We start from the raw sequence: 26740 nt of genomic DNA on the forward strand, positions 1-26740 counted from the left end.
CCAGCATTGTGGCACAGAGGATTAAATGACCACTTGAGATGCCAACATCCCTACTAAGAGTGCTGGTTCCATTCCCAGCTATACTACTTCTGATCCAGTGTCCTGCTAATGTGCCTGGGAATTCAGTGGAAGATGGCTCAATGCTTCAGCTCCTGCCACCCACATAGGAGACCTGGATGGAGCTCCTGGCTCCTGGCTTTGGCCTGGCACAGCCCTACTGTTGTGGGCAAATGGGGAGTGAACCAGCAGATGGAAAATCTTTCTTTCTGTGTCTCTGTCTCTGTCTTTGTCTCTTCTTCCTCTCCAGTGCTCTGGCTTCCAAATAAATGAATCTTAAAAAAGTTGATCAGAGGGTCCAGTGCTGTGGCATAGTGGGTTAAAGCTGCCACCTGCAGTGCCAGCATTCCATATGGGTGCCAATAAATCCCAGCTGCTCCACTTCTGATCCCGCTCTCTGCTGTGGCCTGGGAAAACAGAAGATGGCCCAAGTGCTTGGGCCCCTGCACCTGTGTGGGAGACCCGGAAGAGGCTCCTGGCTCCTAGCTTCAGATCAGCGCAGTTCCAGCCATTGCGGCCAATTGGGGAGTGAACCAGCAGATGGAAGACCTTTCTTTCTCTGCCTTTTTTTCTCTCTCTATGTAACTCTTTCAAATAAATAAATCTTTAAAAAAAAGTTAATCAGAAATATGTATTATGAAAGAATTGTGAAGGATTTCAAGATTTGTTTTGTCCCCACATTTACTTACCTCTTTTTTTTTTTCAAGAATAAAAGACAGTTTATTTTCATATATTTAAAAGACAGAATGACAGAAAGAGATCTTCCTTCTGTTGAGTAACTCCCCAACTGCCAAGCCCAGGGGCCAGGGACTCCATTCAGGTCTCTGGTGTGGGTGGCAGTGGCCGAAGCACCTGAGCTGTCATCCCTTCCTTCCCAGGCTCACTGACAGGAAACTGGATTGGAAGTGGTACAGCTGGGACTTGAACTAGCACTCTGATACTGTGTCTCAGTGTCTACCCCTAATTCCTCTTTTAATTCCATTTGTCCACAGATTTTTTAAAGTACTCTTTTAAGTTTTTTTTTTTTTAAAGATTTATATATTTGAAAGTCAGAACTACAGAGAGAGAGAGGGGAGAGAGATCTTCCATCTGCTGGTTCACTCCTCAAATGGCCACAATGGCCAGAGCTAGGCCTATCTGAAGCCAGGAGCTTCTTCCAGGTCTCCCGTGTAGATGCTGGAGCCCAAGCACTGGGACCATCTTTCACTGCTTTCCCAGGCGCATTAGCAGAGAGCTGGATTGGAAATGGAGCAGTCAGGACTTGAACTGATGCTCACATGGGATGCTGGCGCTGCAGGCAGAAGCTTAACTTCTACATCACAGTTCCAGCCCTGTACGCTTGTCAACTAAACTATATGGCACTGACAGTCCATCAACTGATAATTCTGTTCTCATCTTTAAAAAAAAAATGTTTTAAAAAATCTTATTTGGGAGATTGAGGCCAGCAGTGTGACATAGTAGGCTAAGCCTCCACCTGCAGCACTGGCACCCCATTTGGACACCAATTTGAGTCCTGGCTGCTCCACTTCCAATCCAGCTCTTTGCTGTGGCCTGAGAAAGCAGTAGAAGGTGGTCCAAGTGTTTGGACCCCTGCACCAGCGTCAGAGACCCAGAAGAAGCTCTTAGCTCCTGGTTTTGCATGGGCCATTTGGGGAGTGAACCAGCGGATGGAATATCTCCCTCTCTCTCTCTCCACCCCCCCTTCTCTCCCTCTCTCTGTCTGTGACTCTCAAATAAGTAAATAAAATATTTAAAAATATATTATTTGAGAGAGAGCGAGATAAAAAGACTGACAGAGTGTTCATCTGCTGGTGCATGCCCCGAATGCCTGTAACAGGCGGAGCTGGGGTGGGGGAGCCAGGAACTGAATCTCCATCTCCCACATGGATGGCAGGAACACAATTACTTGAGCCATCAGCACTGCCTCCCAAGATCTGAATTGGAATTGAAATCAGGCACTCTGTTATGGAGCGTGGGCATCGGAACCACTAGGCTAAACACCTGCTCCCTGTTCTTTTTAATATTTTATTTGTTTAAAAAACATCTATTTGTTTATTTGAAAGGCAGAGTGTCGGGAGAGGGGTACAAACAGATCTTCCATCTGCTCGTTCATTTGCCAAATGCCTATGATGACCAGACCAAAGCCAGCAGCCAGGAACTTTGTCTTGGGCTCCCACATGGGTGGCAGGGGCCCAAGTATCTGCTGGTTTCCCAGGTGCATCAACAGGAAGCCAGATCAGAAGCAGAGCAGCAGACCTCAGACCAACAATGCCTTAACCTGCGGTGCCACAACACCACCCCTAATCCTTTACTTTTTAGCCCCGTGACCTTGGGAAAAGTCACTGCCCTTTTGTACCCATTTTCCATCTGTAGATTTGTGAATTACCTACCTTTTACTTCCCCAAATGAAACTCTGTACACAATTTTTTGAAGGTTTTAAAAACTTCAGTATACTGTATAAAATGGTTCCCCTACTTGTATTTTGACTTAGGAGTATAAAATTGCTTGTGTATTGATTCCCTAAAAAGCTGAGTCCTAGTTGTACAAGAATGTGTCTCTATATTTGTATAGTAAACTTATATTTCACATTTTATTGTAGCCTTAGTAAAGCTGATTAAAGTTTTATGTTGCTTAAGAAATTTGAAACAACATAAAAGATTTGACTGTTCCATATTTTTCCTAAGTGTTGGCCAGTATTACTCTCTACATTTTTAAATGCTCAATCCTATTTTAAGAAAGATATATTTAGACATATTACTGAACATACAAATATATTTATGATTACTCATTACTTCTAATGAGTAATCACAAATGTATTTATAGTTGTATTTAATACTTTTCATCCTAGGTTGTTATTTCTAAAATAAGCTCTCTCAGAAGATAATTCAACATACCATTTCTTCTTTTAGGGACAAAGGAGAAGCAAATAATACTACATTTTTCCTCAAGGTAGTGCATCAAAGAGCAGTTCTGTGATAGGAGATGAATACTGATTGAAAATATGCTAAAGAAATCGATCCAGATTTATGATCAGTATTTTCCTTATATTAAATCTTCACAATTGGCAAAATTTGGTTCTCATGGTATAGAAGCACTTATGTTCTAACTACATAGTAATGTACATAAATTTTTAAAGACATACTGAATGACATTTCTTCTTGGTAAGATCAGCAGAAATAAACTGAAATTCATTGACCTCTAAAAAAGTCATTATTCAGAAAATACGTATTTGGGGGCTGGCGCCGTGGCTCACTTGGTTAATCCTCCACCTGTGGCGCCGACATCCCATATGGGTGCCGGGTTCTAGTCCCGGTTGCTCCTCTTCCAGTCCAGCTCTCTGCTGTGGCCTGGGAGGGCAGTGGAAGATGGCCCAAGTGCTTGGGCCCCTGCACCCGCATGGGAGACCAGGAGGAAGCACCTGGCTCCTGGCTTCGGATTGGCGCAGCGCCGGCCATTGTGGCCATCTAGGGACTGAACCAACAGAAGGAAGACCTTTATCTCTGTCTCTCTCACTGTCTAACTCTGTCAAATAAAAAAAAAAGAAGAAGAAAATATGTATTTGGAATATTTTGTTTGGGAAAAGGAGGCTTGTTGTGTGTATGTGTTTAAGATTTATTTATTTATTTGAAAGGTAGAGTTACAGAAAGAGAAACAGAGATCTTTATCTGCTGGTTCACTCCACAAATGGTTGCAGTGGCCAGGACTGGGTCAGGCCAAAGCCAGGAGCCTGGAACTCTATGCTAGGTTGGGGCTAGGTCGTTTGCTCTCACTTCGCATGTTGGATAGGTGTAGGGAAAGAGCATGCTGGGTTTGTAGTTCTAAAGTGCAGATTCTAGTCCCAGATCACTCGTAACTTTTCAGTGACTTTGACAAGAATTTCAACCTCTATGAGCCTCAAAATAGGCTAATCCTCCGCCTTGCGGCACCGGCACACCAGGTTCTAGTCCCGGTCAGGGTGCCGGATTCTATCCCGGTTGCCCCTCTTTCAGGCCAGCTCTCTGCTGTGGCCAGGGAGTGCAGTGGAGGATGGCCCAAGTGCTTGGGCCCTGCACCCGCATGGGAGACCAGGAGAAGCACCTGGCTCCTGGCTTCAGATCGGCGTGGTGCGCCTGCCACAGCAGCCATTGGAGGGTGAACCAACGGCAAAAGGAAGACCTTTCTCTCTGTCTCTCTCTCTCACTGTCCACTCTGCCTGTCCAAAAAATAAACAAACAACCTCTATGAGCCTCAGATTCTTCCTTTGTGAAATGCAAATGCCGTTTCATGGGTTTTTTTTTAATTCTCCTGATGATTGAGAATTATATGAAGTAGTGCATGCAAGACCTCACCACTGCATGTCATGGAGCACAAGGATCCGAAAGGTAAGAGTAAGTAGGGCTGCTTCTCCAGGAGGGGGTGAGAAGAAAGTAAAATAAAGCTTTCCAGGTATGTAACACTACAAGGCTTGGAGTAATTACGTTAGCATTGCTTTAATGTATCTTTACAGAGAACGAACTCAGATCTGCTGGTTTAATTCTCCAAATGCCCACAATGGCCAGGGCTGGGCTGAGGCCAGCTGGGAGCCAGGAACTCTGTCCCACTGGCAGGGTCTTGATTAGTTGAGCTGTCCCCACTGCCTCCCAGGGTCTGCATCATCAGGAAGCTGGAGTCCTCCAGGTGAACCCAGCAGACCAGCAGGTGTTTACCTGCTAGATTAAACACCCCCTAAGGTCGCTTTTAAAACCATCCTCTGCTGCCAGCATCCCATGTTGGAATGCCGGTTTGAGACTTGGCTGCTCTCCTTCTCATCCAGCTTCTTGCTGATGTGCCTGGGAAAGTTGCAGAAGTTGGCCCAAGTACTTGGACCCCTGCAACCATATGGATGGAGTTTCTGGGACCTGCCTTTAATCTGACGCATCCCTGACCATTGCCATTGGAGCAGTGAACTATCAAATGGAAGATTGATTCTCTCTCTCTCTCTCTCTCTCTCTCTCTCTGTGTGTGTGTGTGTGTGTGTTTGTGACTTGCCTTTCAAATAAGTAAAATAAATCTTTGGAAAAGGAAACTCACTAGATGATAGACATTGGGAATATGGGGATATTGTGTGCTAGAAACTTTGCATATCATGTTTTCTTTTTTAAACTTTTATTTAATGAATATAAATTTCCAATGTACAGCTTATGGATTACAATGGCTTCCCCCTCCCATAACTTCCCTCCCACCCACAATCCTCCCCTCTCCTACTCCCTCTCCCCTTCCATTCACATCAAGATTCATTTTCAATTCTCTTTATATGCAGAAGATCAATTTAGTATACATTAAGTAAAGATTTCAACAGTTTGCACCCACACGGAAACACAAAGTGAAACATACTGTTTGAGTACTAGTTATAGCATTAAATCACAATGAACAACACATTAAGGACAGAGATCCCACATGAGGAGCAAGTGCACAGTGACTCCTGTTGTTGACCCAACAAATTGACACTCTAGTTTATGGTGCCAGTAACCACCCTAGGCTGTCATCATGAGTTGCCAAGGCTATGAAAGCCTTCCAAGTTCGCCAACTCTGCTCATATTTAGACAAGGTCATAAAAGACAGGTTGAGGATAGTAACCAATGATCCTAAGAGTGGCATTAACCAGGTCTGAACAATTATACAGCATTAAGTGGGGAAGAGGACCATCAGTACACACAGGTTGGGAGTAGAGCCATTGGAGGTAGAGTAGAGGTTATGATTACAAAGGAATGAGGCCCAAGTGCGCTAGACAGGGTCTAGAACAAAGGACAGAGTCATTATTAGAGGAGCTAAGAAAGGTGCTGTCTAAGCTACAATTAAGTTTTCTGATTGAGAGGCAAATAGAACCTGACAGAAGGGGCTTGATAATAATCTGGTGGGCTTTAGGCCTTGTAAGTTAAGAGGCCCAGACCTATCTATCTCTTCACATGGGGCACATCCTAAGGGAGGTGTGAACCTCCTAGGGGAAGGCACTCTGTTGACTTTCATTACTTGGCTGGCCAGATAAAGGCAGGTGGCATCTCTAACAAGAAATTTACAGTTCTGCCTACAATGTTGCTGACCCTACTTGGCCGTCCCCTCAGCTGCAGTGGTCACTTTGGAAGTTGGGCTGAGTGAAGGGCTTTTCAGCTTAGAGCCAATAAGATCTGTGGCTCTGACCTGGGCATCCTTCGACTCCAAGGCAGGTCCATTTCCAGTGATCCAACTCTTGGCAGAGCTGCCAGGGCTCTTCACAAGCTGACTTCTGCTGAAGCCCAGGCTTACCACATTGAAAGCCACTGCCGTGGACTGGCCTGTTGGGTCTCTTTGAGGGCAGATCACTGTACAGATCAGCCATTAATAGGCCTGCCATCCATTGCTTCTGATGCCTAGCTTTCTTTTCCTCCTGGTTTTTGTTGAAGCAGACCAGAGGATGCAAGTCAAGGGAGTGCCCGTTTCCCATCTCTAATCTTTGGTGGCCTGAACTACAAGTCTATAGTCACAGGCATGTTCTGTAGTAGTTTTTCTAAGGTAGACAATGCCTATGAGGAAAATTATATTCTCACTTTAAAACTTTCTTTCCCTTTGGTCTGAAAGGGAGGTTTTTTCTACTTACTGTATACTTTGCTGATGGCGAAGTGAATCTAGCTATGAGATTATTATTTAAGTTCTTATTTTGGCTCTGCTATTACAGAAAAATGTTAGCCATCTCTTTTATAAGGTCTAAAGATTAAATTGTGCGTCCTACAGATTCCTTTATAGTAGAATTAGTTTCCTACCTTGAGGAGAATAGAGAAATGAAAGAACAAGTTGGGCTTAGAATAGAGAAATGAGGGAGCAAGTCCTAGATCGCTTGCTGACAATAGCAATATCACATGAATACTTAGCAAATAGTTTCAACCATTAGATAACAACTTAAGAAAACATTTACCAGAAGGTCCAATGCCTTCTATAAATTTTAAGAATCATGTATTTGAAAACACCTCTTAAATATCTAACATGGTGTAGTTTGTTTAACCAGTAAACTTAAGCACAACCATATAAAATGTTTTTAGTTTCTTTCTACCAACAAGTATAAAACATATGATGCAGAGATTCAGGTCACACGAATTAAAATGTATCTTTGATTAATTTTAGCAGCTTAAATTTATGGACAATCTTATCTATAAGCCAATTAAAATAAAACTCTGAATAAAATTTTCCTATGTGGACATACAATATGTACACAAATATAACATAATAGACCAATATAGCAATTTTAATAATAGCTTTTAAAATCTTTAACTCTTTTTGTAGATTGCCAATTGATTTGAATTGCTTTTTGTTTTTAGTAACCTCAGTTAACCATACTTTCTCTCAGCTGGTACTGTTAATACATTATTGGCTTCATCTGTTTTCAGAGCCATCCCAAAGTACTGAATACCATAGAAGTGGCTGGAAAAAGTCCATAGGAACCTATAGGAGGACAGCTAAACACAGAACCAACAACACTTTAGTTTTATGAGCAGCAAATCATATATAACTGTGGATGACAAAAGACTTTAAGTTGCCATGTTTAAAATTATAAACTCATCAACCAACAAGAGGCACTCGCTTACTTCACAGTATTTTTGAAAGCACCTGTAGGATTTTACAAGTATTTAACCCTTTAGGCCTCTGGGGCTTTCTCATTAAGATAACTATCATGTCTAGTAACACAAGATCATTAGACTTTTTAATTCTCAAACATTTGTATTAATAGCATTTTCCAATATAGAAACTTAAAATTTAGTACCACGTAACATCTTGACAGTACTTCTAATATAATCCAAATAGCCTGATTAGTTGGTGTCTCTATAAGATGAGAGACATAGGCCCTTCGATTTTTTCAGTTGGGCCCAAACTGGAAAAACCAAAGTCCAAGATTTACTGGAAATTTTAGAGTTCAGATTGAAACTTTGACTTTTTGAATGCCTGTCAAGAATGCCAAGAAGGCTCAAAATCCAAAATATCTAGTTGAAATAAGATTACTTAAAATCATGACATAACATAGACCAAATTTGATCATTGTTACAAGGTGATTATTCAAATCTTTGAAAATAGCACATATTTAAATAACCCATAGCTCTTAATAAAAATTCAGCTGTTTTTGAACAATTAGAATTTAACAGACATCAAGAGAACATAATAGATTACTTTAACACATTGCTTTAACAGAGCATCAGAGTTTAATTCTATGTCAAAGAGAAATTGAGCTTCCTGTGATCTTTTGCTGTGAGGTTTCCTTCCTTTACCTTCTTTCATATTGATGACCATGTTTCTGTGTTTCTGTGTGTAACACATCTTTAAGCATCTTTTGCAGGGCAGGATGAGTGACGACAAATTCTTTCAGTTTCTGTTTGCTATGAAAAGTCTTAATTTCACCTTCATTCACAAATGAGAGCTTTGCAGGATATAATATTCTGGGCTGGCAGTTTTTCTCTCTTAGTACCTGGGCTATGTCTCGCCATTCCCTTCTAGCTGGTAGGGTTTCTGATGAGAAGTCTGCTGTGAGTCTAATTGGAGATCCTCTGGGAGTAATCTGACGTGTCTCTCTTGCACATTTTAGAATTTTTTCTTTATGTTTCACTGTGGTGAGTTTGATTACAATGTGTCGTGGTGAGGATCTCTTTTGGTCATGTTTATTGGGGGAACTATAAACTTCCTGTACTAAGATGCCTCTGTCCTTCTCCAAACCTGGGAAATTTTCTGCTAGTATCTCACTGAAAATGCCTTCTAATCCTTTCTCCCTCTCCATGCCTTCAGGAACTCCTAGAACGTGAATGTTGGGTTTTTTAATAGTATCCTGTAGATTCCCGACAATATTTTTTAGATTTCTAATTTCCTCTTCTTTTCTTTGGTTTGCCTGTTTCCTTTCCTATTCTCTGTCTTCTAAGTCCGATATTCTCTCTTCCGCTTCACCCATTCTGTTTTTAAGGCTGTCTAATGTGTTTGTCATTTGACCTATTTAATTCTTCATTTCATTATGATTTCTCGTCACTATCACAGTTTCTTGTTCTACTAGTTGTTTCATTTCATTTTGATTCCTCCTTAATATTTCATTTTCACGAGATAGATTTTCTATCTTGTCCATTAAGGATTTCTGTAGTTCAAGAATTTGTTTTTGAGAACTTCTTAATGTTCTTATCAATTTTTTGAGATCTGCTTCTTGCATTTCTTCGATCTCATCATCTTCATAATCTTGAATTGGGGTGTCTTTTTCATTTGGGGGCGTCATAGTGTCTTCCTTGTTCTTGTTACCTCGGTTTTTGCATTTGTTGTTTGGCATGTTGGAGATATTTGGTTTCTTCACTGTGGTGTTTTTTTCTTGTTACACTATGGCTCTATATTAAGTGGACTGTCTGCTTTCAGTGGAGCCTTAGAGGCTTGAGATGAGTGTGGCCTGAGAGCTCTGTTGGGTTCCTCAGGGTTGAGGGTGTGTCAAAGGTGACACTCCCAGGTTAGGCGTGGTAAATCTCTCTTTCATTCTTTTTTTTTTTTATTCAAAAGGGAGGTAATTCCACACAGCTGAATGGAATTGGAGGTAGTTAGCAGGCGAATGATATACCCACAGGAGCCAGAGATTGGAAGCTCTTTCCCAAGGACCACACAGGGAATCTCTGCTGCCCTAGGTGTGGGCTCTAATTCTCCTGCAGTCTCCCACTGGGTTGCCAAGTTAGATGCTAATCTCCTGTTATTTCACCCCTCCCCCCAGAGTCAGGTGTTTCTGCTAGGCTCAGGGCCGGTGCAGACCTGAGGTCGCCCTGCTTATGACGTATGTCCAAAATGGCGCCTGCTCTTTGTCTTGCTCGCCTTTGAGGGCTGAGCGGAGAGAGAGAAACTCGTGTCCGTATCGGTCACTTTTTTTTTTTTTTTTTCCTCTCTCTCTTCTAGTTAGCCTGGTGAACTTTTCCCCACGGAGTTTCAAGCCTCGTTCCCTCTAGTCTCCTCTTTCTGCTTGCCCGCTGGTGTCTCGGGCTATGGAGGTTCGGCTCACCTCATGTTCCAGCGCTGGTGTGTTGAGTCTGCCGCTGGTGTCCGAACTTGGGCTCCCATGCTCTCCACGCAGGTCCACTGTGAATCACTAGTTCCAGAAGAGTTTCCTCTGCTGTTTCTTCCCCTACTCTTTCCTGAACCTGCAGTATCTCCACTTTTATTAAAATGTCTCTTCCCGGACTATCAGTGTGCTCCCTTCCTATTCCGCCATCTTGCCCCAAATCCTGCATATCATGTTTGATATGCAAACATATCAAAGCTTGATATGCACCTGCTCTTAAAAAGTTCATGGTCTTGTAAGGGAGCTGACTGCTAACAGTGTAGTCTCATGGGAGTCCAGCTCTGGTGCTGTAAGAGCATGGAGAACAGGATTCTAGTTTTCCAGAAAGAACACACTGGGCTGTTTACAAAAGCACTTGAGATAATGATAGGCAAACTAGTCCAGTGGTGAAAAGCACAGCTTTAGCAGGAGGCTGCTTAACTTTGAATTTTGGCAGTACTGCTTGCTTTCTCTTTGACCTTGGGAACTGACATAGCTTCTCTGTACCTTGGTTTCTTCATCTGCAAAATGGGCATAAAATAGAAACTGCTTCATAGTTGTGAGATCTTATGTTGTTTTTGTCATTTGGTTTTTAAAACTCTCCATTGTGGAATCTAAATTGGTGTTTATACCTAAAATTCTTCAATTTCTAGAGGTCAAATTCTGGCACATTTTGTATTTATAATAGAGTTAAAACACTTTCATATATTTGTCACGTGATAACTTGTTTACTGAAAATTAGTTACTTAGATTATATATTCTGTAACTGTATTTGTCATATTACTTTGTAACCATAGAACCAGGATTGTAGAAACAGCATCAATAAACATCAGGTAACCACCAAACCAGAACTTTTAGAACTAGAGAACTTACAAAATTAATAGTAAGTAGTTTAAGACATTGTGTCCTGCTTTGCAGCTTTTGTAAGCTTTTATACAAATACGCTATTAGTCCTCAGTGACGCTGTGTGAAAGGTAAGCAGGTCACAGGTGTTATAAATCTACAAGCTTCTGTTTCCTGGGACCAGTGCTGTGGCATAGTGGGTGCCACTGTCCCATATAGGCACAGTTCTAGTCCTGGCTGTTCCCCTTCCAATCCAGCTCTCTGCTAATGGCCTGGGAAAGCAGTGGAAGATGGCCTGAGTGTTTGAGCCCCTGCACCCATGTGGAAGACCCGGAAGAGGCTCCTGGCTCCTCGCTTCAGATCGGCCCAGCTCTGGCCATGGCAGCCATTTAGGGAGTGAACCGGCAGCTGGAAGACCTTTCTCTCTGTCTCTCCCTCTCTTTGTAACTTTGCCTCTCAAATAGATAACTAAAATCTTCACACACAAAACAGAACTTCAGTTTTGTCTTCTGTGAAATTGAGAGCTGCAATTTGACCAGTGTCACAGGGTTTACGTGTGAGAGCTGGTGCTGGAATCCCCTTTTTCCGATAGCTAACCCGATACCCCATACTCTTCTTGAGGGTCATAACAAAACAAAACTGTTACTGTGGTGAAACTGGCCTCTGCTGTTTCTGGAGAAGACACCACTGTGAAGCATAATTTTCTAAATAAACAGGGATGTGACTTTCTATGCTTTTTATTTTTAAAGATTTATTTATTTTATTTGAAAGGCAGAGTAACAGAGAGACAGAGGCAGAGAGAGAGAAAGAGGGGAGAGGGAGAAGGAGAAGGAGGGAGAGGAAGAGGAGAGAGAGAGAATCTTCCATTTGCTGGTTCACTCCCCAGATGGAAATGGCCGGAGCTGTGCCAGTCCGAAGCCTGGAGCCAGGAATGTCTTCCAGATCTCCCACACAGGTGCAGGGGCGCAAAGATTTGGGCCATCTTCTACTGCTTTCCCAGGCCACAGAAGAGAGCTCGACCAAAAATGGAGCAGCTGGCAGTGGTTTTACCTGCTATGCCACAGCCTGGCCCCTTCCTATACTTTTTAATTTGATTTGCGTTTTTAAATTAACTCTTACTGTGTGATAACCTGTCTCTATCTCTTTAACGCAGATGACATCCTGTGGGCTGCACAGGCTCTCCCCTTGCACTTACTGTGGGCAGTGAGACTCTCCCCAGCCTAGAGCGCAAGCACTCCGTGGCTGTGACTACATCTTGGCACCCTGTTCTTGGGAGTTGAGGTTCAGGCCCTGTTGGGTCACCCTTTCCCGGCTCCACATTTGGAGTCGAGGCTCCTGGATCCTCCATGGCTGGCACTGAGTGAGGCATTAGTGGCTTTTCACTCTTCCCTGCTGACTCCTTCATTCTCAGAACCATGCCAGTCTTGAGTTCTCTTCTTTTTTGGAGAACCCTCTATATTCTCTTCTTTGGTCACTTCTGATCCAGGTTTTTGTTTCTTATTGATATATGTAATTTTTAAGCAGTGCCACTAACATTGAACATTTTGGTTAATTTCACTTTTTGTATTTGTGTAGATTATCTTTACATGGAGCAATTCAGAGTTAGAAGAAAATGGGGAAATACCAGAAATTAATATCAGAAGGAGCAAGTCACCCAGTTTGCCTTTTGCAGTCACTTCTCCTCAGCAGTTCTGGTTGTCTTTGCCACCTGCCTCCCGAGGAGACTATAACTGGCTACTCTGTCTTATGACATCTTTATAATTTTTCCTCATTCCACTCATCTCCATTTCCCATCATCTTTCACTTTCTGATTTTGTTTTTGTTTTTGTTCTATGTCTTGCCATGTTCTTGTCTCTGATTTTTTTTTTTCCTTCTCTGCTCCATATATTCTTTTAGTAAGCATTCGTTGAGCACCTACTATGTGCTGGGCCCTAAGGACGCAAAGGTGAATGAGAAAAGCAGATAAGAAAATGAGTGTCATTGTTGCCAAGAAGCAAGTGCAGAGCTGTGGGAGCAGAGTGGGGGAACGGGAGGATGCTCCTGGGAGACCTGGGGAAGTCTTCATAGAGGGTAGCATCTGAGACCAGAAGGAAACCCTTGGGCCTAGGAGCAGGGGTGGCAGGCGTGGAGATGCCTGAGAAGACAGACTTGAGCCAGGTGGTGGGGATCCTGCAGCACCAGCACGGGGCCAGGACTTTACGCTGCGGTGAGGGGGCCACTGCAGGATCTCAGGGTCTCAGCTGAGCACATCCATGCTATGTGAGCATGCTGACTGCAGGTCAGGATGGGATTGAAGGGAAGGGAGATCGCAGGAAGAGCACAGAGTCAGGCTGTTGGAACAGCCTGGCGAGAAATCATGAGGACCGGACTTGGGTGGAGTGAAGGAAGAAGAAAATGTTTGTAAATGTTTCAGAGAAGGATCCATAGGGCTTGGTGAGAGGAGATTATCACCATTGACCCTGGGCTTCTAGCATAACTATGCTGGTGATATCCCAACTAAAGTCAGGACTGCAGGAGAGCAACAGAATTCATGAGGAAGATCCTGGGTTTGGTTGTCTGGGTGACAAGGTATCTCTGAAATACCCAGGTGACGTTGCCCAGGAAGCAGCTGGAATATGGCTCAGTAATCAGACATGAAGACACAGGGACTGTAGGATTTAGATGATGGTTTTAGCTTCAGACTGTCCGTGGAGAGTGCACACAGGAAACAAAGTTGACCAAAGACACATTGGAGAACACCAGTGTTAAAGGAAGGCTGATGTTTTCCTGTAACTAGCATTTTGTTAGGATGTAGTGGATAGAGTACCAAACCTGGTAATGCGTGGGGGTCATGGAGAGGAGGAGACGGCACCAAAGAGAGTTAGGTCAGAGAAGGTGGCCATTTGAGAGAGAAGTGCCACGGTTGGTGGTCAGGGTTTGGACTAGCAGGGAGAGGTGATGGGGAAGCCGCAGGGGCAGCTGCCACTCCAAGATGATGATGAAGTGACCATTAGTTCCAGATTGGGAGTTCACGGGTCAGTGGAAAGTCGTATACTGGGAAGCTTCCTCTTTCCTGAATGTCCTGTTGCTTCTCGGTTTTTACATGGAACAGCTGATGCTTGTGGACACTGACCAGTCAAAGTACACCTTTCTTTCTAACTGGAAACAGAGTATGAGCACAGATTCTGAAGTTTCACCCATCTTGGAGGTTCTTGTTCACAGCTCACAAGGCTTGCTTTTTCTCCTCCTCAAAGCGTGGATCTTGTTCTTTGTCTAGCCAGTCTAGAACGTTTCAGAAGATAAACCGAGAGTTTTACTCTACCTGGATTTGGTTATACGGAGGCCTTCAGATCGGAACTTCTGTTAACAGACGCAGTGGAGGTCACAGCTTGTGTTCTTTCACGCCCAGGACTGCAGCTGGCAGTGTGCGGAATGGCCAAGGGAAGGGTGACACGAGTGCGCTTGCTGCTTCCACCTGCTGCGCTGGGGCTGGCGGGAGTCTGCTTCCCCTGCTGTTCCGACCGCAGCTATCTCAGTGTGTCATTGACCCTCCAAACGGATTATGAACCTGGTATTGTGTGTGTGTGTGCTGTGCGTGTGCGTGCGCGCAGTTATAATGTAAAGCCTAGACAAAAGCAGACAAGCCATTTGACATGATGCTTCAAGAACAAGGGCTGTGCGCTGTGCCAGCGCTGGAAGAAGGAAGCGGATTTAGACGCATGGCTAAGTCTGCTTGTAAGTCTTCCAAGGGCTCTTGAAGAGGATTTTTGCTGAAAACTCTTTCCCCTGTGTGCAGACTTCAGATCCTAACGCTCGCAGAAGATGCCACCCCTAAGTAGATGGACACTAGTGAGGTCAGCCTTCCCTCTCTGTTAACTCCTGGGAGGGAACTTCAATACCACCTTTACCACCTTTGGTAGAGAGCTCGCACGGCCAGCTCAGGGCCAGAAGAACCATTCTAAACCTTTGGAATCCTGAGTTCTGCGAGAGTTTGGCCCCAGGACAAATGTAGGGAGGTGCAGAGTGCTGAGGGGTCCCTGGGCAGGTGATAGCTCTCATCAGGCAGGCTGACCTGTGGGAAGGGCTGGGAACAAGCCTCCACAGACTGGCTTCTCCCTGCAGTCCCCAGTGGCAGTGGAAGGGGGCGTGTTTAGCCTCCTTTGGCCTTGCTCTCCTCATCTGAGGAAGACAGCTGTGGGCGGACTTGCTTCCAAGGAACAAAGGGGCTGCAGGCAGATGGAAGGATCCAAGGAGCAAGGCTTTTGAGCTCTTGCAGAGAGGTCTGTTGGCACCGCAGTCGTGACTGTCGTGACCCTGGGAGCCTTCACACGGGCGGTGGCACTGTGGAGACGCTCCTGCAGTACCTCTTGGACTGAGCCCAGAAAAACGCAGCTGCACTACCCTGCCCTGGCCTCCCAGCAACACCTGCAAGGTGCTTCAGCCCCTTCCAACCGTCGCGTCCATCGGACATATTCAGGACAGCTCCTCTCTTCTCCATCCTCGTCAGTCCAAGCCCTGGGTCACTGTAAGACCCAGGATTGGGCTCTCAAAGACTTTTCTGACCATTCTGACTCTTGTGGTTGTTCCCTTCCATATCCCTGCGCGTTTTTAGTTTGTGTCCCTCGAAGCCACACAGTGTTTGCCGCCCGTTGGTGTGAAACTGTTCCGTTCCAGCCGCAGGATCATAGATTGCTTTGTTTTGTTCTCTTTTTGTTTTATGTGGGTTTTACCTACGGCCCCAGCTGCATGTGAGTTCCTTGATAAATACTGTTCTTTTTGTTTTGTGTCGTTTTCTTTTTCTGTAGAACTTTCATTGTTGAGGTTCCTCAGTGCTGAACTAACAAGAGGGTACTTCCTTGAACATAATGAGGCCAAGTACACAGAACGAAGAGAAAGAGTGTACACTTGCATGCGAATACCGAGAGAATTGGAAAAGGTACTATTTTTTTTCATTATCAGACATCATTTTGAAAGTTGTGTCAAAGTGTTAATTATGAAAAAAAAACACATGGTGAGTTGAGTTTTTAAAATACTGGAAATAATGTGGTAAGTAATTAAATATATTGAAGGAATAGGAAGTCCCTTAAGTGAAGAGGCTTTAAGAAATGACACACTCAGTGTAAGAACTCGTGTTAGTATGTGTGCAGGTTTATAAAGATACTAGCTTTACTGGTTCTGTTTCCCTGTGTGCCGCTTCCCCGTAACTTCTTCCCAGGAAGTGATCCCTGCTTTTGTATTCTTTCAGTTCTCTTCAGCTGTGTTTGCCTCTCAGCATGATAAATGATTTCATTTCGGCCTTTTCTGAAGGTTGCGGTTTCTCAGAAAGCCCACATATTTAAAAACGTGAATGACGTTCTCTCAAAGGAAAAGCGGATTTCGTTCGTTCTCGTCCCAGAAAGCGTCACATCGTAGATGAGCACCGTGTGTGACAGCAGCACCGACTCTTTGCAGACCTTGTTTTCTTGACTGTGTCTCAGCTTCCCAGAACCAAGCAGGGCAGGCCGTGGCTGTCGGGACCGTCTGCTTGGTTTGCTCTCTCAGGGCGCCGTAACCAGGGGTGTGGGGAGCCGTGAGAAGGCAGGATCTGGTGGTCTTCTACTTCTGATCATGCATCCGTCAGCTTGGTCGCAGCAGAGCCACGTGGCAGTTTCCGAGCTGTTGCTTTATGTCGGTGCTCTACGTGATGGAGTGTGGCTGGCTGGAATCTTGGGAGCTCTGTGTGAGGGTGAGCTCTGACAAACTGGGCAACCAGCTGTGCTGGGGAACAGGGCAGGTGGCCAGTGGTTGATTGTCTTCGATGAGAAGCATCAAGTATGTTCCCTAATTCTTGCTGCCTTGCTAGGGAGGACTGGTGTCCCCAGGAGGACTGTGTTCCTGCAGCTCTCCTGCCCTGGGGGGGACAACAGCTCTGTTTTATACATCAGGATTTGTCTAAGAGTTTGTCTGAGATGGGGGTGGTTTTCTGCTTGCAAAAAAAAATAGGATAAAACCAACTCTTGGGTCTTAAGAACCTTCTAGATTGCTTCTCAGAGCTCCCTGTCTTCTCACAGTGATACGCGTAAGGACGTAGGGCAGAGGCAGTTAGTGGGGCTGTGTTACACAGAGGGCAGAGCCAGTACGTGCAGCTTTTGCTCCCTGGCCTGAGCCTCCACCCTGTCAGAGCCCTTCTAGACTCCCATTTTCCCTGGCAGAGGACGGGGGATTCACCTGCAACCCACAGCCAGATGGTATGAGCATGACTGGGGGCTGCTTCAGAGTAGGGCGCTGCCTGCCTGACACCCCCACCACCCACTGGAAGTCCTTTTAGCTCATCAGGGGCGGGTTTGGGGAACACAGCCTGTGCTGTGGGTTAACAGTGGCTTTCAGATGACAGGCAGCCTTGCTGGGGAGCAGTCTTACCAAGCTCGTCAGCCTCGCTTGTTTGTTGTTGTGAGTATAAATTGTCTTCTGGGGAAAATGCCCACGGTTGTTAAGAAGACTGAAGTGGGAACCAGTGTTTTAAAACTGGTCCATGGCAAGACCACTGATGGATCAAATAATCCAAACAGTAAGTTCCCATCTGGAGTTTTCTTACAGACAAGGATAGAAGAGCATCAAGGGGTGTTGCCTGCGTTAGGAGTAAGCAGTGTTCTGGGAAACTTTGGTTTCATTCATGTGAATGTAAAATGGGTGATGTCAGAAAAGTTGACTTCACACTGTTTTCCCTGAAACAGGCTGGTGGCCATAGGGCTATTTAGGAAATGTTGATTTAGTCTCTTAGATCAATGCTTCAAGAAGCAGTATAGCTTAAATGGACAAAAGGGTGTCTTATTTTTCAGTTTAGAGTGATTTCTTCTTAACTTCTAAGACCAAGTGAAACAGAGGAAAGCAGAGTTAGGTTTTGGGTTAACCCCAGGTGTAAATATCTCATAACAGCATGAATTTACTCTGATACCTTTAAGGCCTTTACTCTGTACATGTGTGGTTTCACATAAAGCTTTTTTTTTTTTTTTTTTTTAAGATTTATTTGTTTATTTGAAAGTGAGTTAAAGAGAAGGGGAGGCAGAGAGAGAATCTTGTATCTGTTGGTTCATTCCCCAAATGGCCGCAGCAACCAGAGCTGGGCCTATCCAGAGCCAGGAGCCAGAAGCTTCTTCTGAGTATCCCATGCAGGTGCAGGACCCACGCTGTTGGCCATCTTCCACTGCTTTCCCAGGCCATAGCCGAGAGCTGGACTGGAAGTGGAGTGTTGAATGGATGCCTGGCTTTGAATCTGAGCCATCTCCTCTGCTCATCTGTATCCTGATTGCCTGCTAAACCCTCTTCAAGTGTTTCTAAGTCTTTAATAGGAGAGGGGGTTTGGAAGGTTCTGGTCTGGGTTGTGCTGCAGCGATGTCTCTCACTGATGAGCCACGCCCAGCAGGGCTGAGGAAAGCTGATTCCCAAGGTCCCGTGCCCGGCTTTCCTCTCACAGCGTACTTTTAACCTTCCTGCTCTGCTCGCCATTAAACAGGACTTCCTTGACTCTCAGCCTGCTTGGGCTGCCGACTGCAGTCAGAAAGAGCCTCTAGGGAAAGCTGTTCTTGTGCCGTCCGCCTGCTTTTTGAGCCAGGCTTTCATGGAATAACGCTTACCTCTCTCATGCTGGTGCCGAGATAACGCACCCTGTCATTTTCTGCCCTCTGGAGTCTGGCCTCAGAGCACTGACGGAGCCTATGATTAGGGCAGAGGCTGTCCGGGAACTTGGGGCGGGGAGCACTGCTTTCCTAGAGAGGAGCTTCCTGGTCAGACGTTTCCCACTGCACGCCCTGTTTGAACTCGGCCAGTTATGTCCCACCACAGTGTCCATTTTCTGCGTGAATAATGAAACAGCATGTGTCAAATGAGATTTGGGGGCTATGCACTGACTTGAGCACTTTAAATGTGTTCCTGTTAAATCCCCTCAACAACCTCGTGAGATACATGGCTTGTTAATGTTCCATTTCTCGCACCTTCCGTTTTGTGGCAGGCCTGTGTGGACTTGGGGACAGATCTCACCGTTAGCCCCTATGGTGTTGGGAGCACGAGCTAGCCTTTGTGCAGCATGGTGACCCCATGGAAGACTGCAGCATCATTTATTATTATTATTATTATTATTATTATTTATTTGAGAAGTAGAGTCAGACAGTGAAGGGGAGAAACAGAAAGGTCTTCTGTCTGTTGGTTCACTCCCCAGATGGCCACACACCTGGAGCTGTGGCGATCCGAAGCCAGGATCCAGGTGCTTCTTCCCGGTCTCCCATGTGGGTGCAGGGGCCCAGGGACTTGGGCCATCTTCTACTGCTTTCCCAGGCCACAACAGAGAGCTGGATTGGAAGAGGAGCAGCCGAGACTAGAACCGGTGCCCGTATGGGATGCCAGCACTGCAGGTGAAGGATTAACCTGCTGCGCCACGGCGCCGGCCCCAACACTGCAGCATCTGCAGAGACACAGTTGTCTTGTGTCCAGGGATTCATTTTTTTATCCGTATAAATTCCCAGCTGCAGCAAATTGGAAAGGACTGCTCGTCATAGTGTTTTCTAAAATTCCTTCATAAATGTAAATGCTAATGAAGAGAGACCACTAACTCACTTACTTGCTAATTTGCTCCATCTATGTTTTGAGCACTCAGTATATTCCAGGCACCTCTGTAGTGTGAGAGTACAGACATTAGCTTAATTAAGATTCAGATCTTAGCTAAGTAAGAGATATCAGATGCATAGGTAATTGTAATAGAACATACAAGGTGATAAATACCATTAAATAGTGTCAATAAAATGAATTTAGAGGGGCCGACGCTGTGGCGCAGTGAGTTAAAGCCCCAGCCCGAAGAGCCGGCATCCCATATGGGCGTCAGTTCTAGTCCCGGCTGCTCCTCTTCCCATCCCACTCTGCTAATGGCCTGGGAAAGCAGTAGAAGATGACTCAAATCCTTAGGCCCCTGCACCCGTGCGGGAGACCTGGGAGAAGCTTCTGGCTCTTGGCTAGAGATCTGCTCAGCTCCAGCTGTTGTGGCCATTTGGGAAGTGAACGAGTGGATGGACCTCTCTCTGTGTCTCTACCTCTCTAACTCTTTCAAATAAATAAAAATAAGTCTTTAAAAAAATGAATTTAGAAAGGGAAAAGTTTGCATGGACAACAGGCCTGAAGAAGGGACCAGGAAAGGGTTTGTGAAGAGAATGAGGGATTCTGTTCAGTCACTGTCAGTGTGTGCATGCACCCAGGGTGCAGTGGGTGTGCTCAGAAGATCAAGAGGTGGGAAATTGTTGGGTATGGACAAGAAAACACCTATTCCCTGTGGAAAGACGGACTAGGCCCAGATCATGTGAAGAGTTTAGGATCTAGGCTTTGAGAGGAGAGTCTTAAGGATGAATTTGTTAGGAGTGCCTTTAGCTGTTTGTTGCAGAAAACCTAGCTAATGGTGGATTAAACAGATAGGAAGTTGTGTATTTTTTATTTTTTTAAGGCAAATCTAGAGGAAGGAGGTCTTGGTTGTTCTGTAAATGAATGAAGCCAGCATGTACCAGGCCCCTTAGCTTTCTGTTTTTCTGTCCTTGGAAAATTGGCTTTTGGTCCTCTTGCCTGCTGCCTTTAATAGATGACAGCTGCAGTCTCAGGCCTGCTGCCTACATTCTGATCGGAAGGAAGTGGGCTGAGCAGGGCCACCTTTCTGTCCCTTTTACAAGGAATCGACAGCTTTCCCAGAATGCTTCCATTTCTGTCTTTATTGGCTGCACTGGGTTACGTCTGTCCCCAGCTACAAGTGGGACCAGGACAGGACGGTGCAGAGCGTTCTTTTGCTTTTGCTTTTTTTTTTTTTTTTTTTTTTAAGATTTTATTTATTTATTTGAAAGTCAGAGAGAGAATCTTCCATCTGCTGATTTACTCCCCAGTTGGCTGCAGTGGCCAAGGTTAGGCCAGGCTGAAGCCAGGAGTTTCATCTGTGTCCCCCACTTAGGTGGCAGGGGCCCAAACACTTGGGCCATCTTCCACTGCTTTTCCCAGGCCATTAACAAGGAGCTGGAGCAGTCGGGCCTGAAGCAGCTAAGACGTGAATCAGCACCCATCTGGGATGCCTGCATTGCGTTGGTGGCTTTTCCCATTATGTTTACATGCTTTTGTAACTTACAGCTAATAAATACATTTTTCTAAAAATTGAATTCAACCGGTTGGTCTTAAATGAAACTGAAGAGTGCAGCAAATTTTTATAAGTCTTTTTTTTTTTTTTAAGATTTATTTATTTGTTTGAAAGAGTTACAGAGAGAAAAGGAGAAACAGAGAGAGAGAAAGGTTTTCTGTCTGCTGGTTCACTCCCGAGCTGGCTGCAATGGTTAGAGCTTCATTTGAGTCTCCCACGTGAGTGGCAGGGGCCCAAGCACATGGGCAATCTGCTGCTGCTTTTCCCAGGCCATTGGTAGTAGGGAGCTAGTTTGGAAGGGGAGCAGCTGGAACACAAATTATTGCCCATATGAGATGCCAGTGTCACAGGCTGCCATTTCACCTGTTAGCGCCACAATGCTGTTCCCATAAATCTTTTTTTTTTTTTTTTTTTTTTTGTAAAAATCTATTTATTGGGGCCGGTGCTGTGGTGCAATAGGTTAATTCTCCGCCTATGGCACCACATCCCATATGAGTGCCAGTTCTAGTCCTGGCTGCTCCTCTTCCAATCCAGCTCTTTGATATGACCTAGCAAAGCAGTAGAGGATGGCCCAAGTGCGTGGGAGACCCAGAAGAAGCTCCTGGCTCCTGGCTTCAGATTGATGCAGCTCCACGCATTGAAGTCATTTGGGGAGTGAACCAGCAGATGGAAGACCTTTCTCTCTGTCTCTCCCTCTCACTGTCTGTAACTATACTCTACCTTTGAAAGAGTTATAGAGAGGCAGAGGCAGAGAGAGGTCTTCCATCTGTTGGTTCACTCCCCAGATGGCTGCACTGGCCAGAGCTGGGCCAATCTAAAGCTGGGAGCTTCTTCCATGTTTCCCACACCGGTGTAGGGGCCCAAGGACTTGGACCATCTTTTACTGCTTTCCCAGGCCATAGCAGAGAGCTGGATCAGAAATGGAGCAGCTGGAATTCAAACTGGCGCCCACATGGGATGCAGGCACTGCAGGTGGCGGCTTTAACCTGTCACGCCACAGTGCCGGCCCCCATCTTTTTTGTTTAGTTTTATAAGATTTATTTTCTTTATTTGAAATGTAGAGTTAGAAAGAGAGAAAGTAGTATCTTCCATCTGCTGGTTTACTCTCCCAAATGGCCACAACAGCGGGAGCCTGGAACTCCATCCCTGTCTCCCATGTGGGAACTCAAGTACCTAAGCCACCAGTCACTGCCTTCCAGGTGCATCAGCCGCCAGCTGATTGGAAGCAGAGTAAGTGGGACTCCAGCCAGCACTCCAGTATGGGATGTAGGGGTCCCAAATAATGACCTAACCTGCTGCACCAGCCTCCCTGATCTATCAAAAGATAGTTTGGAAACTTGGCACTGTGAGGCTGTGCATGTCTTTTTTCTTCAGTAGCTTGTTTCTGTCACGTGAGCTTACATTTCTCTCCTGCATCCCCGCATTGTCCTTGTCAACCTTTGTGACATTGCAAGTCTGTGCCTCAGAGTGTCTGTCTTAGCTGTCCTCGGCCCACCATCCACGGGAACATGCAGATCTCACCGGCAGTCACAGATCTGAGCCTGCAGCAGTCCCTTCTATCCACTGCAGCAGTGCTGAGGCCCGTGTCCTTGAGTGACACCCACCCTGCCAGGAGCCCCAGGGGCACACCCACCCGCCCATCATTCCAGCTTCTTGGCAGGAGCTACACAGCCGTGTGGATGTCGTGCAGAACATCGAGTAATAGTGGCTGCTTCATGAGCTGTTGCGAGAGTTAAGTAAGTTCCAGGGAGTCGAGTGCGTGGAAGATAGCGGTATTCCGTAGGGGTTAGAAAGGAGAGAAGCAGGAAGAGCTCAAGGTCCTTCCGTGTGTGTAGTCTTTCCCCAGATGAAATCATCAGAGGATTTTTTTTTTATTTACTTTTATGAATATCCCTTGTGGTAAATGTATGTCAGGTGTAGAATGTAATTATGGAGCCATTTGTCAAAATTGCTTTGTTTCCCTGGTGATCTTTGTGACAGAACTTTGTCTATCGTGAAAGAACCTGCCTCATGGTAATCCCTTTTTTGGCCGTTTCCTGGAGTGTAGACTCTCTGGGGCATGAGTTTTTGAATTCAGGTGAATAAAAATGATCTTATATGGCATGATCTTGGATCTACAGTAACTGTTTTCAGTCCTTTGTAGACTTTCTTATTGATAGCCAGCCCCCCTTGCAGTTCTTCTGACAGTGGATCCCTGCATGTGGCTTTGTGGAGAACTGCTGGACCAGGATAAAAACCTGAGCTCTTCTGGCAGTTAACTGAAAGCTCATGTTTATCCCTCTTACGTAATGGTGGTCTCCGAGCCTCCCAGTGCACCTGTGCGTCCTCTCTGCTTCTCTTCCTCTTCCCTGTGCCTGGCAAAATCGCATGTGCATGTTGTCTCCTGTGCGAGATCCTTATTGACTCTTGCTACACACACACACACACACACACACACATCTCTTCACCAGTGTGTGCTGAGCACCTCCTGTGTCTACTACTCGCTGCACTGAGTGTGCTCAGCTCACGGGGCTTTGGTTCCTTGGGATAGGATAGGAGGGGTTTTTCCTAATGGGCCTTGATTCCCCCAGTGTCACACTGAGCAAGATCTGTCTTGCTCTTGCAGGAGTACACCTGCAGCTCTGTGGAAAGGGGAGCTCTGGTTTCTCCACTGCCGACAAGTGATCCCCAACAAACATATGTATTTGGTGGTGGTAGAGGAGACAGCACTTAGCGCTTGAGCAGACAATGTGTGCAGTCCTGAGGCCTGTATCCCCAGGCTCTGACTGCTTTTCATTTTAGCTACAATGTGTATTTATTTTGAAATTTCCAGTGGCATTTAAGAGGGTGGAAGATTTTTGTCAAAAAAGAAACGGGTTTTTTAAAAAATATTAAGAAACACTGTTGTGTGCCCCAGAGAGAGCCTGAAATTTTCATATATTCCTTTTAATGCATTTTTCAAGTGGATAAGAGCAATGGTAATAGATAAATGGTAAGGTAAATGTAGTCAAAAGCAAATGGTAGTGGCTGGCACTGTGGCTTAGTAGGTTAGGCCTCTGCCTGCAGTGCTAGCATCCCGTGAGGGCACCAGTTTCAGTCCCGGCTGCTCCGCTTCTGATCCAGCTCCCTGATGATGGCCTGGGAAAACAGTAGAAGATGGCCCAAGTGCTTGGGCCCCTGTACCCATGTGGGAGACCTGGAAGAAACTCCTGGCTTTGGACTGGCCCAGCTCCGGATGTTGCAGCCATTTAAATGAGTGATCCAGCAGATGGAAGACCTCTCTCCCTTTGTCTCTTTGTAACTCTGCCTCTCAAATAAATAACTAAATCTTTTTTTAAGAAAAAAAGCAAACTGTATATTTTCTTTTTTTTTTAAATTTATTTATTTGAAAGAGTTACAGAGAGAGGTAGAGAGAGAGAGAGAGAGAGGTCTTCCATCTGCTAGTTCACTCCCCAGATGGCTACAATGGCCAGAGCTGAGCCAATCCGAAGTCAGGAGCCAGGAGCTTCTTCTGGGTCTCCCATGTGGGTGCAGGGGCCTAAGGAATTGGGCCATCTTCTGCTGTTTTCCCAGGCCGTAGCAGAGAGCTGGACTGGAAGAGGAGCAGCCAAGACTAGAACCGGCATCCATGTGGGATGCCGGCACTTCAGGCCAGGGCGTTAACCCACTGTGCCACAGCGCCGGCCCCAGATTTTCATAACTAGATAATGTTGATGTACAAGGTCACAGCATCATTTCCATTTTGTAATTTTCTTAACACTGAAGTTCAATTTGTGAAAAGCCGATGTTAAAAACTTAAAAAAACATCTCTAACAGCAAATCCAGTGGTGACACTGAGAGTGGAGGGCTCAGTGACAGGTGTCATTAGTGGAAATAGCGCTGGGGTTTTCTGCAGACTGTAGCCCTGGCCCTGACCCTGCCCCTGAGCTGGGAACCTGAGTGAGCCCCTAAGTCGCACTGGAAGCAGGGCTGGTGCTGCTTGCCTGCCAGAGAGAAGGTGAAGATGGATGAGGCCGGGCATGCAGGCCCCACACAGGGCAGCTGGCCAGTTCTGCCTACATCACCCAAGCCTGTGGAAGGCTTCTCAGACCCTCCAGACACGGTCCAAGAGGACCAAGAGGCTGGTGAACATTTCTGTTCTTTGTTTTCATCTGGAGTTAATATTCTGAAGAGGAATTGAGAGAACTGTTCCATTAACTAAACAAAAGATTAATTATGTTTTTCATGTGCATTTTGATAAAATCTCTGATCTGAGAATGAATTTTCAGAGAATATTTTTTAAATTGAATGTCTGGAACTTGTAACTCAGTGTGTAATTCATTTGTGTGGGAAGATCTGTCCAGGGTGCTCTTCACATCTCCTCCGCTCCCCCAGGCCAGTTTGGTCTTCGCTGCCTGTGGCAGCTGCCCAGGAAGGGGACAGAACTTCAGCCTGGCTCCCTGTCCAGGGACCTGACTCAGACTGGACTTACCACCTGCGGGTGGGTCATGCAGCACTGGCGAGATTTCGGCCTGTGTGTCATAGAGAATAGGTGCTATTTTTGCCGTGTTTCTTGGCGTCTCTGAGTGTGTGGACTGCAGTCGAAGCAGACTGAGGTCTGAACCCTCATCCTCGGCAGGCAGCCCCTGAGCAAAGCCTCGGCCTCCTCACAGAGTGGATGCGGCTGTCGCAGCCTCTGCCTCCACAGGTGCCTGATTAAGGAGAGCTGGGGAGCAAATCGCAGAACGGCCGGGCCTCCTGCGGTGTCACGTCCACCCCCGGGAAAGTGCGCGTGTGCACAGAATGGCCAAGCTGTAGCCACCCAGAGCGGCAGTGGATGAGTTCCCATTGAAGTGTTTTCACTGTGTTTGGGGTCTTTGCCTTTTTGTGGTTTTCTGCTTGCTGTTGTGTATGTGTGCCAGTCCAAGGAGATGACTTAGTCATTATAAGGCCTTCCCAGTGGAAGTGAGAGACAGCTAGTTAACACGCCACAGTCTGTAAACCAGGTAAGGCACATGGGTAAGACTTCAGGGGCAGCACCAGCGGATGAGGCAGGAACGGGGCTGCGGCAGACAGCGTGACAAGGATCTGATGCACAAGGCCTGTGGCTGTCAGCTAACGGGACAGTGTCACTGCTACTGAAAGAGGCGTATTTCAGAATCACTGGGCTGCTTTCGTTGTAGCCACAACGTTGTATTTGAAATTTCAGGTGACATTTAAAGGAAGGCAGGAGATTTCTGTTTCTCAGAAAGGAAACGGTGGCATATACACAGCACTGATTTCATGACTTTATAGTCAAACTTGTGTGTGTATGGAGCAACTTTTGCTAGTCGTTACTTAGGATGTGGGATACTTTATGGTTATTTGGTCCAAATAAAAAGGAAATAGTATTAATATGTTTTGTCATGTGCCATACAAATTAACAGAGGGTGTGTAAGTACAGGTTATTTTCATTAATAATAGGTACTCAAAGATTTTTATTCTTACTGATATGTTTTCAAAGCCAGTAGCAAATCTAAATATGTGAAAATTTTATGACTTTTGTAAGTTTGATTTGTTGAATGCCTGTTATTTATTTAGGCAAATTGGCAAGACCAGCTGGTCGGAAGAAAACTGCCTTAACCCCCATGCCTTGTACAAACAGTGAGCAAGAGCTTTTAGCTTTGCTGAGACTTCTTCCGAGGGAAAATGTAGGGCCTTGGGTCAGACAGAGCAGGGTCTGAAGGCAGTTCTTGCTC

The 26740-nt window shown here is 45.5% G+C and overlaps 1 protein-coding gene across 1 annotated transcript in view; it reads left to right on the forward strand.

Moving 5' to 3' along the window:
* Positions 1–26740, forward strand: part of TAPT1 (transmembrane anterior posterior transformation 1) — a 72231-nt gene that overhangs the window by 4395 nt on the left and 41096 nt on the right. Inside the window, exon 2 of the mRNA XM_062212651.1 lies at positions 15715–15845. Coding sequence (XP_062068635.1) covers positions 15715–15845 — 131 coding nt within the window. The remainder of the gene's footprint in view (positions 1–15714; positions 15846–26740) is intronic.

Source organism: Lepus europaeus, chromosome 16 (assembly GCF_033115175.1).
Source record: "Lepus europaeus isolate LE1 chromosome 16, mLepTim1.pri, whole genome shotgun sequence".
NCBI classification, from domain to species: domain Eukaryota; kingdom Metazoa; phylum Chordata; class Mammalia; order Lagomorpha; family Leporidae; genus Lepus; species Lepus europaeus.